We start from the raw sequence: 12,162 nt of genomic DNA, 5'->3' as shown, positions 1-12,162 counted from the left end.
CCAATGGTTGAGTCATTGGCAAATTTATAGATGGATTTGAGCTGTGCCTAGCTACACAGTCATGGGTATAGAGACAGTAGAGCAGTGAGCTAAGTGTGTATCCTGAGGTGAGCTAGAGTTGATCGTCAGTGACGTGGAGGGGTTATTTCTAGTCTTCACTGACTGTGTTCTCCCAGTATAGTAGTCAAGAATCCAGTTGCAGACAGAGGTACTGTAGCCTAGATTTTGGAGCGTGTTGATTAGGACTAAGGGTATGATGGTGTTCAACACTGAGCTGCAATCAATTGGGATTTCTGTGCACGTTTTGGTCACCACACTTGGAGTGCTTGCAGAGGAGGTTCACTAGTATGTTACCTCTGTTGGATTGTGTTAGTTACAAGAATAGGTTGGCCAAACTTTGTTTTTTCTGTACGATTAGACTCCTGATAGATATAAATATTACATAGTCATCTCATCTACTGAGCCTTGATAAATTGCAGTTGCCAAAATCAGAACCCAACAACAGTTGTCAAGTTGGGGTATGACTGTATGCTTTTTTAGTTATTCAGTGTATCCTTAACATGATTGCTAATGTATTTAACTATTCCTAATGTGCATTTCAAGTATCTACACACAACTGCGACTATTAGATCTGCAGAAGAACTACAAAGTCATTGCATTTTAAGACACAATTGTCCTAATACAGTAGAATTATTCCAGAAAGTGCGACTAGTGGTTAAACTTGGGATCTGAGTAAGTATTTTGCAGCTGTTGGATTATGAAGTATTAAACTTTACTGCAAAAAAATAATTGTAACTTTTTGTTCAGGTACTAACAAAATGGGTGAACGGCGTAGCAAAAACCTCCTGGTCCAGCTTGGGCCAAAAATGCAGGCATATCCAGAAGAGCTGATCCGACAGCGCCGTTCACATGATGGTCTTACAGAGTACCTAATTCGCTGGAACGTGCTGAGTATAGATGACAGCGGAGGTGGAGGCAGCAGCAATGGAGGAAGCAGTTCTAGTGACAACAAAGCAGACAATATTTTAATGTGGATGTCAGCTGAAGATGTATATGCCAACTGTCCAACTCTACTGGGGAAACGGAAACCTGAGAGTCAGAGAGTGAAAGTTGAACAGGAGCCAGTGAATGTTGATTCTGATGTCACATTTGATGATGTAGAGTTACTTGACATGAAGGAGGATGTCAAACACTTGGTGCAAAGAGCAAGGCGGCAGATGTCTCGCAAATCTGGACCAGACTCATCCCTGAATATTTCGCACACAATTCATGTTCTGAGTGCCTATGCTAGTATTGGTTCACTAGTTGGGGTGTTTAAAGAGACAGGAGCTTTGGATGTGCTTATGGAATTACTCTGTAACAAGGAAACACAAACACGCAGGAGTGCTGGAAAGATGCTTCGAGCCCTTGCTTCACATGATGCAGGTAGGATGTTCATTGTTCAACAACATTTCAACCACTGTATGACTTGGTAATTCCATTTTGGAAAGGTCTGAATGCAGACTAGAAGAACACATTCTGCCTGGATAGTAAAACTCAATAGTATTAACAGGGATCCCCAACCTTTTTTGCCCGCGGACTAGTTTAATATTGAAAATATTCTTGCGGACCGGGGGGGTGTTCAAGTTGGGTTGCCAACTTTCTCACTCCCAAATAAGGGACAAAAGTAGCAGTCAAATATGGGACACTTGTGTTTACTCTGAGAAAGACTACCATGACCATGAAGCCTTGCGTGGGCACCTGTGTGCGCATGTGTGACGTGTGCATGCGTGTATGTGCCGATTTCTTTTTTTTTTCCCCTCTACAAATGAGTTTTGGCTTAATCTTCCCGATTCTGTTAAGTGAAACTACACTGTACATACATTATTTCTACTTTATATAGGCTGTGTATTTTTTTTAATCTTATTAGTTTCAACAACAAACACGTTACAAAAAGTACATAATAATTGGGATTATGTTAATAATATTTATTACAGTCAGGTCGCACATAGTTAGAAACATCCCAAAATCACACAGATTAACAACAAAATATAAAAAGAGTATACATAAAATATAAAATATCGTAAGAAAAAGAAAAAAAAAACCCTAAAAGAAATATTCTACCCAAACTAAAAATTACGAGGGAAAAGAAAGGGCTATTATGATATCTCAGATAGAACCAATAGTGTCGCCACTTCTGCTCCTCTCCCTATGTAATGAAATCACAAAATAGATTGGCAGGACAAATTACATTATGTGGAAGTATTGAATAAATGGTCTCCAAGTCTCATCAAATTTAATAGATGGGTCAAAAATAACACTTCTAATTTTTTCTAGATTTAAACAAGATATAGTTTGAGAAAACCAATGAAATGTTGTAGGAGGATTAATCTCTTTCCAATTCAATAGTATAGATCTTCTAGCCATTAAAGTAACAAAAGCGATCATCCGACAAACTGAAGGGGTCAAATGATGTTTTTCAATTATTGGTAAACCAAAAATGGCAGTAATAGGATGAGGTTGTAAATCAATGTTCAAAACAGTGGAAATAATATCAAAAATATCATCCTAGTATTTCTTCAATAAAGGGCAAGACCAGAACATATGAGTTAATGAAGCTATCTCCGAATGACATCTATCACATAGTCATAGTCGTACTTTATTGGTCCCGGGGGAAATTGGTTTTCGTTACAGTTGCACCATAAATAATAGTAATAGAACCATAAATAGTTAAATAGTAATATGTAAATTATGCCAGTAAATTATGAAAATTCCAGGACCAGCCTATCGGCTCAGGGTGTCTGACCCTCCAAGGGAGGAGTTGTAAAGTTTGATGGCCACAGGCAGGAATGACTTCCTATGACACTCTGTGCTGTATCTCGGAGGAATGAGTCTCTGGCTGAATGTACTCCTGTTCCCACCCAGTACATTATGTAGTGGATGGGAGACATTGACCAAGATGGCATGCAATTTAGACAGCATCTTCTTTTCAAACACCACCGTGAGAGAGTCCAGTTCCATCCCCACAACAACACTAGCCTTACGAATGAGTTTGTTGATTCTGTTGGTGTCTGCTACCCTCAGCCTGCTGCCCCGGCACACAACCGCAAACATGATAGCACTGGCCACCACAGAATCGTAGAATCAGCATTGTCCGGCAGATGTTAAAGGACCTCAGTCTCCTCAGGAAATAGAGACGGCTCATATAGGGTTTATATGAGAGTAATAACGAGCTAATTTATCCTTAGACATATAATAAGCCCTATGTACAACTTTGAACTGTATCAACGCATGTTTGGCACAAATAGAGGAAGATTAACTAATTGAAAAATTTTTTGCCATTTCTCAGTAGTTAAAATAAGCTTAAGTTCCCTTTCCCAGTCATTCTTAATTGTATTGGAAACATCTGGATTTATTTTCCTTATCATATTATAAATAATTGCTATTGAACCTTTCTGAAAAAGGTTTAGATCCAAAATTTTTTCCAATGTATCAATAGAATATGAAATCGAAAAGGTAGTAAGAACAGTATTTAAAAAGTTTCTGATCTGTAGATATCTTAAAAAATTGTGATCTAGGTAAATTATATTTATTAGATAATTGTTCAAAAGACATAAAACAATTATCCGAAAATAAATCAGAAAAATGTATTATACCCTTTGTTTTCCAAACCAGATATGCTTAATCCAAAAAAGGTTGAAAAAGAGAATGAGATATAATAGGGCTAGTTAAAATGAATTGATTCAGTTCAAAAAATTTTCGAAACTGAAACCATATTCGAAGAGTATATTTAACTATTGGGTTATCCATTTGTTTGTCCAGTTTAGAAAAGTCAAAAGGAAGTGGGGTCCCTAAAATAGAACCCAACGAAAATCCTGAAACAGAATTGCATTCAAGATTGACCCATTGTGGACTTGGAACTGTATCCGAATTCCATGTCCAAAATTTTAAATAACAAATATTAATTGCCCAATAGTAGAATCTAAAGTTTGGCAATGCTAAGCCACCTCCCTTTTGGGCTTCTGTAATAATCTAGGATTTTTATTCTGCCATATGTATGAGGAAATTTTTGAATCAACATTATCAAAAAAGGATTTTGGAATAAAAATTGGCAATGCATGAAATAAATATAGAAACTTAGGTAAAATAATCAACTTGACAGTGTTGATCCGACCAATTAATGACAAAAACATTGGTGACCATTTAGTTATCAAACCTTTAATCTGATCAAGTAAGGGTAAAAAAATTAACCTTAAATAAATCCTTGTGCTTCTTAGTAATTTTAACTCCTAAATAAGTAAATTGATCAGTAACTAATCTAAATGGTGAATATTTATAAATTGGAACCATCATATTTAACAGAAAAAGTTCACTCTTATTAAGATTCAGTTTGTAACCAGAAAATTTACTGAACTTATCCAACAAGGATAAAGTTGCAGGAATAGATTTTTCTGGGTCAGACATATATAATAGTAAATCATCTGCATATAATGATAACTTATGTATCTCCTTCCCACAAGTAATCCCAAAAATGTTTGATGAATCTCGAATTGCAATTGCTAAAGGTTCTAAGCAATATGAAATAATAAAGGACTTGAAGGACAGCCCTGTCTAGTGCCACGAAATAATCGAAAAAAGGGAGATCTTTGATTGTTAGTCAAAACTGAAGCTAAGGGAGTATGATATATCAATTTAATCCAGGATATAAATATCGGGCTAAGATTAAACTTCTCAAGCGTAGTAAATAAATATGGCCATTCAACTCTGTCAAAAGCTTTCTCAGCATCTAATGAGATAACACATTCTGGAGTTCTCAGTGAAAGAGTATAAATAATATTTATTAATCTCCTAATATTAAAGGATGAGTAGTGATTTTTGCTAAATCCATTTTGATCCACAGAAATAATTTGAGGTAATACCTTTTCTAACCAAGATGCTAGTATTTTAGAAAAAATCTTGGAATCAACATTCAATAAAGATATCCGTCTGTATGATGCACATTCAGTAGGATCCTTATTTTTCTTTAAAATTAAGGAAATGGAAGCTTCATAAAATGATTGTGGCAGTTTACCTATAATAATTGCATCTCTAAAAACTCTGCAGAACTGTGAAGAAAGAATAGAAGAGATAAACTTAAAAAATTCTGCTGTATAACCATCTGGGCCAGGTGATCTACCAGAATTCATTGAAGAAATAGCACCCATTATTTCTTCATCAGTAATAGGTGTTTCTAACTTTAAACGTTCGTCGGGTGTTAATTTTGGAAAGTTCAAATTCCTAAAAAAAAAACCTTGCATCTCTCCAGGATCATGAGGAAGTTCTGACTGATATAAAGATGTATAAAATTCTTGTAAAGATTTATTAATCTCATCATGATCAACTGTAGAAATATCATTAGGTTTACAAATGTTATTAAATTGATGTTTAATCGAAAATGTTTTTAATTGATTGGCTAATAATTTACCAAATTTATCACTATGTATATAAAACTCACTTCTTGTTTTCATTAATTGATTTTCTATTGAAGATGTTAAAAATAAACTATGTTCCATTTGAAGTTCAACTCTCTGTTTGTAAAGCTCCTCATTGGGAGTAATGGCATGTTGTTTATCGATGTCTTTAATCTTGTCAATCAACACCAATATTTCAATCTTAGTGTGTTTTTTCATGCAGCCGAGTAAGAAATGATCTGACCACGGATATAAGCTTTAAAAGTATCCCATGTAACACCGCTGGAAATTTCATCCGTAGTCAATCAAAAGAAGTCAATCTGATCCTTGATAAATTTTACAAAATCTGAATCTTGACGTAAGTTAGAATTAAAACGCCATTGTCTGGTATTATGAGGCATATCCCATAATTTAATAGAGAGATTCAATGGTGCATGATCAGATATGGCAATGATATCATAGTTACACTCAATTACAGATGGAATTAGACGAGAGTCTATTAAAAAAAATAGTCGATCCTAGAATAAGTATGATGTATGTGTGGGGGGAAAAAAGGAAAATTCTTTATCCTTAGGATGTAAAGATCTCAGAGATTCCAGAATTGATCAAAAACGAATTGATAAGAGAGGCCGACTTGTTCGGTAGTACCTGAGTTGGTACAGATTTATCCATCGAAGGAATTAAGCAACAATTAAAGTCACCCCCCATTATCAACATAGTCACTTAAATTAGGAAAAGAGGTAAATAATTGTTTAAAAAATTCAGGGTAATCCACATTCGGGGCATAAACATTAACCATAACAATTTTCTTATTAAAAAGTAAACCAGTAATTAACAAGAATGTACCATTCGGGTCAGAGAAGGTGTTGTGATGTACAAAAGCCATTGAAGAATCTATGAAAATTGAAACTCCTCTTACTTTAGCTTTGGAGTTTGAGTGATACTGCTATTCCTTCCAAAACTTAAAAAAAATGCTGATTATCCTCTTTCCTCAGATGAGTTTCTTGGGCAAAAATAATATGGGTATTCATTCTATGGAATACTTTAAAAATCTTTTTCCTTTTAATCGGATGGTTTAGTCCATTTGTATTCCAAGAAACAAAGTTAATCCTCTGAGCCATATTAACCATAAATCAGTCTTTTGGTATATAAAGGGTTAACCAGAGTATAAACCCATGTAACCGGAAGAGGAACCAGCATTCAGAAAGGAAACAGAAGTTGCGACAAAGCAGACGTTGTTGTAGTTCAGAATTAGCTCAATGGGGGGGTGGGGGGAGAAAAGAAAAAGCCTCCCCGCCTACTGCCCAAGAAACCCTAAAACTAAGCCAAGAGAGGCCAGAAAGCAAGCTAAGACTAAATCTACCCCCATTTCTCCAGAAGGCAGCTCCCAAGTTTATGTTGGTAAAAAGACCACCTAAGAAAATACTACACTATAACAGCAAAAAAACAATAAACTTAACAAATACAGTAAAATAAAATACCTTGGCAGTATAATCACTAACATGCTTATAAAATAAAAAGAAAAGAGATACCGATACATATTATTCAATGTAAAATATTTGTAAGGCAAAACAGTTAAGTATAAGAAAAGGCGTAACCGGAAAGAAAAGTATTATAGGGAGAAGAACCCAAAAAGATGGCGTGGTGAAAAAACAAAAGTATAATGGAAAGAAGAAAACAAAATGCCATCTTAATTATGCCACAGGGGGGAAAAAACATAATATTCCCCCGCATACATTATTAAAAAAATAGAAAATAACTGATAATAACGGTAAAATTAAGTATAAAGAATAGCAACACTACTGTTCAAAACTGAAAGTGGTATACTTATAAAAGTTAATCCTCAAAAATGAATCGTATGATTAATAGAAATTGAAAAAAAAACATGAAAAGCCAAAGCTAATATCACAAAGATCGTATATTAGTTAAACCGTGGCGGCTGATTCAAATTCTTCCAGAAAGCTTCAAGCAGCACTTGTAGAATTGAAAAAATGAAAAAAAAGTCACGAGCTGTTCAGAGGAGAAATTCTTAAGTGAGCAGGATACTGTAACGCTGGTTTAAGATCTTTTTGGTAGCATTGCATCATCAGAGGTTTGAAAGCCAATCGTGCTCTCATTAACTCAGGGCTGAAGTCCTCATACAACCGGAATTGATGGTTTTCAAATTTACTCATTCCCTGCCAACGGGCTACTCATATGAGTTGCTCTTTAACATGAACATAATGATATTGGATGATTGCTGGTCTCGGTTTAGCTTCAGAATCTGATTTATTCTGAAAAATTCTGTGAGCACGGTCAAGCAATGGAGGGTCATCCGGGAACTCAGAGCTAAACGCAGTCTTTAAAAGTTTCGAGAAGAATACTGAAGGGTCTCCTGTCTCAACTCCCTCGGGGAAACCAATTAAACGTAAGTTCTTTCTTCTGGATTAGTTTTCCAAATCAGTAATCTTAAATTTAAGACTCGCCAACTGTTTATCTGTCAAAAAAACTTTTTGTTCCAAACTCTGGATTTTTTTTCATCTTTCTTTCGTGCATCTTCCTTCAATTCAGTGATAGTGTTTTGTTGCTGTTGAACTTGATGATCAAGCGCACCAAAAGTTTGCAAAATTGCTGTAATCTCTTCTTTAAAGCTTCGGCGTATTTCATCAGCACAATCCCGAAACAAATTCATCAACACTTCGTAAGTTATCTCAGGATGTTTAGGATCGGGTTTCTTTTTCCGTCACCATCGGCGTCTTTTGCAGGTTTAGCGTCTTGAACTTTCGGTTTTGTAGCTGGTTCTCTACTCATCTCTTCGAAGTTCAAAATCCAGAGTTAAAAGTAGAATTAAATAAAGGTGATTATAGATATAAAATGAAAAAGTAACAGAGCGAAGCTGAGAAGTGACCTCACTGCGTGAGCGCCATCTGGAGAATGGCTGTGTATTTATCATTCCTGTTTTTACTATACGTTAGTGTTATTTTAGGTTTTATGTGTTATTTGGTATGATTTGGAAGGTTATTTCAAGTTCAACAGTGCGTGACAGGGAATAAGGAAAGGTGTTACTGACTCATATTGTTTCATATCGCCAAATCGTATCGTTTCCTTGCGACCCGGTAGCACATGCTTTGCGGCCTGGTACCGGTCCGCGGCCCGGTGGTTGGGGACCACTGGTATTAACATCAATTTTTTCAACTACAGATAATCCACATTCAATGTGCTCTTTTCTCTGTCTATCATATGCTACACTTTTTGGTTCTCTTATCTCCTTTTCAAAATGGTTCTAATTGTCCTTTATCACTCCCTTATCTGGTTCTACATCATCTTTGTTAGTTATTGGATTCTAGCATATGTGAGCTGTTTTTTCTCTTGTCACCTATTCAGCCTCTGTCTCTATCTCCAATCTCCTCTCACCTGGCTCCATCTGTGCCTTTTTTTTCCTCTTTACATTGAAATGGATCTGTTCTGTTTTTCCAGAATGAATTAACTCATATTTTCCCACATTGAATTCCAATATTTTGACCACTTGCATAAACCAATCTCTAGAAAAATTGTCTATTTGCTTTTCCACTTAGATTTGTCTTGTCCGCGACCATACATTTTCTTCCTTCTTCCAAGTCATATCTAAACCTTTGTCAACAATTTCAACAATGATCCCCATGGTCACATGCTGCCAACATGAAAATGGCATTTTACTTCTACTTATTTTCTGCCTATTAACCAATCCCCTGTCCATACTAATGTGTTACCTCCAACACATAATCTCTTAATATTACATCCAATACTTCATTGCTTCTCTGGTTGCTCAAGCATACAAAATGCTTTTTATTGATGTTTTTGTGCAATTTGCGATTAACATTAAATTCAGTATTATCAGTATTTAAAATAACCTACAAGCCAATATATTCAATATTTATATTGAGTAAGTAGTCTGATCTATACAAACTTTCACTTTTTCAAGGAATCCTATGTGATTATTTGGCCCTTTGTCTATTTCTGAGTGCTATCCAGTTAGTTCCAGGACACTAATTCTTTTCTATACTCCTCAACCATAATACTAACTCTTTGCCCATTTATCTGTTCCTGACTTCTGCCAATGAGAATAATTTATTTATATCTGTTCCATTAAGACCACCTTTTTCACATCAATTAAACCTCTCATTAACTTTTATGAGCTCCAAAGATTAGCGAGCCTATGGGAATCTTGGCTGGAACTGTTGTAAGCATGGGACTAAATTGGGAGATTTAAATGCAAAGCGATGGATCCCAAGCAGCTGCCTATGGAAATATGGGTAAGTGCAGCATGGTTGGCACCCTTGTAAAGCAGTAGGCAAAATGGCAAAGTATTGCATCAAACTGCTGATATTTTTAAAATAAACGTGACCTATTCCTTTAATTTGAATTGAATGCAGTTTGGCTCTTACTTCAAATTTGCGGATGACACCAAGATTGGGGTGTAGTGGACACCCAAGATGACTACCACGCCTTGCAGCGGGATTTGGACCAGCTGGAAAAATGGGCTGAAAAATGGCCGACAGAATTTAATGTAGACAAGTGAGAGTTGTTGCATTTTAGTAAGACCACTGGTCTTACACATTGAAAGGTAAAGCACTGAGGAGTGCAGTAGAACAAAGGGATCTGGGTCCATAATTCATTGAATGTAGCATCACAGGTTGATAGGGCTGTAAAAAGAGTTTCTGGCACATTGGTCTAATAGATCAAGTATTGAGTACAGGACATTATGTTGAAGTTGTATAAGACATGGGTGAGGCCTAATTTGAAATGTTGTGTGCAGTTTTTGTCGTTTACCTACAGGAAAAATGTAAGTAAGGTTAAAAGAATACAGAAAATATACAATGCTGCTGCCGGCACTGGAGAACCTTAGTTACAAGGAAAGATTGAATAGATTAGGACTTTATTCCTTGGAATGTAGGAGACTGCGGGAAGATTTGATAGAGGTATACAAAATTGATTATAGATGGGGTAAATGCAGGCCTTTTCCACTGAGGTTGGGTGGGACTATAGCTAGAGGCCATGGTTTTAAGGGTGAAAGGTGAAAAATTTAAGGGGAACTTAAGGGGAAACCTTCACTTAAAGGGCTATGATTATGGAATGAGCTGTCAGCGCAAGTATTGCATGCGAACTCATTTTCAATGCATACGAGAACTTTGGATAGGTACGTGGATGGGTAGGTATATGGGGAGCTATGGTCTTGGTGTGGGCAGTTTAAATGGTTAGGCACAGACTACATAGAAACCTAGAAAACCTGCAGCACAATATAGGCCCTTCGGCCCACAATGCTGTGCTGTACATGTACTTAATTTAGAAATTACCTGGGGTTTCCCATAACCCACTATTTTTCTAAGCACCAGATACCTATCCAGGAGTCTCATAAAAGATCCTATCGTATCCGCCTCCACCACCGTTGCCGGCAGCCCATTCCACGCACTCACCACTCTTTGTGTTTATTTTAAAAAATACTTACCGCTGACATCACCTCAGTACCTACATCCAAGCACCTTAAAACTGTGCCCTCTTGTGTTAACCCTACGAAAAAGCCTCTGACTATCCACACGATCAATGCCTCTCATCATCTTGTACATCTCTATTAGGTCACCTCTCATCTTTTGCCACTACCTACCCATCCATGTACCTAACCAAAGTTCTCTTATGCAAATATACAACATCCACTGCATCTCCCTTGTCTAGACTACTGGTAATTTCCTCAAAAAATTGTGACGGGTTTGTCAGGCAGGATTTTCCTTTAAGGAATCCATGCTGAGTTCTGCCTATCTTGTCATATGCCTCCAGGTACTCTGTAACCTCATCCTTGACAATCGACTCCCAACAACTTCCCAACCATGGATGTCAAGCTAACAGGTCTATAATTTCCTTTTTGCTTCCTTGCCCCCTTCATAAATAGCAGAGTGACATTTGCAATCTTCCAGTCCTCCGGAACCATGCCAGAACCTATCGACTTTTGAAAGATCATCGCTAATGCCTCAGCAATCTCCACAGCTACTTCCTTCAGAACACGTAGGTGCATTCCATCTGGTCCGGGAGATTTATCTACCTTTAGATTATTCAGCTTCCTGAGTACTTTCTCTGTCGTAATTGTGACTGCACACACTTCTCTTCCCTCCCACCCTTGAGTGTCCGGTATACTGCTGATGTCTTCCTCAGTGAAGACTGATGCAAAATACTCGTTCAATTTATCTGCCATCTCCTTATCTCCCATTACAATTTCTCCAGCATCATTTTCTATCGGTCCTATATCTACTCTCACCTGTCTTTTACTCTTTATATACTTGAAAAAACTTTTAGTATCCTCTTTGATATTATTTGCAAGCTTCCTTTCATAGTTCATCTTTTCTCTCTTAATGACCACCTTAGTTTCCTTTTGTGAGGTTTTAAAAACTTCCTAATCCTCTGTCTTCCCACTAATTTTTGCTTCCCTGTATGCCCTCTCCTTTGCTTTAACTTTGGCTTTGACTTCTCATGTCAACCACGGTTGCATCCTTTTTCCATTTGAAAATTTCTTCTTTTCTGGAATATACCTGTCTTGCACCTTCCTCACTTCTCGCATAAACTCCAGCCACTGCTGCTCTGCCGTCTTTCCCGCCAGTGTCCCTTTCCAGTCAACTTTGGCCAGTTCCTCTCTCATGCCACTGTAATTTCCTTTACTCCACTGAAATACCGACACATCAGATTTCGGCTTCTCTTTTTCAAATGTCACAGTGAACTCAATCATGTC

At 36.9% G+C, this 12,162-nt stretch overlaps 1 protein-coding gene across 6 annotated transcripts in view; it reads left to right on the top strand.

Moving 5' to 3' along the window:
* Nucleotides 1-12,162, top strand: part of LOC134342426 (cullin-9) — a 318,694-nt gene that overhangs the window by 26,621 nt on the left and 279,911 nt on the right. For all 6 annotated transcript variants that reach the window (XM_063040545.1, XM_063040547.1, XM_063040543.1 and 3 more), the window contains exon 2: nt 808-1,425. In XM_063040545.1, the coding sequence (XP_062896615.1) occupies nt 819-1,425 (607 nt within the window). In that variant the 5' untranslated portion in view covers nt 808-818. The remainder of the gene's footprint in view (nt 1-807; nt 1,426-12,162) is intronic.

The sequence above is a fragment of the Mobula hypostoma genome, chromosome 2, assembly GCF_963921235.1.
Source record: "Mobula hypostoma chromosome 2, sMobHyp1.1, whole genome shotgun sequence".
Taxonomy (NCBI): Eukaryota; Metazoa; Chordata; class Chondrichthyes; order Myliobatiformes; family Myliobatidae; genus Mobula; species Mobula hypostoma.
The sequence above is the reverse complement of the archived record's forward strand: the minus strand, read 5'-3'. Positions and strand labels throughout refer to the sequence as shown.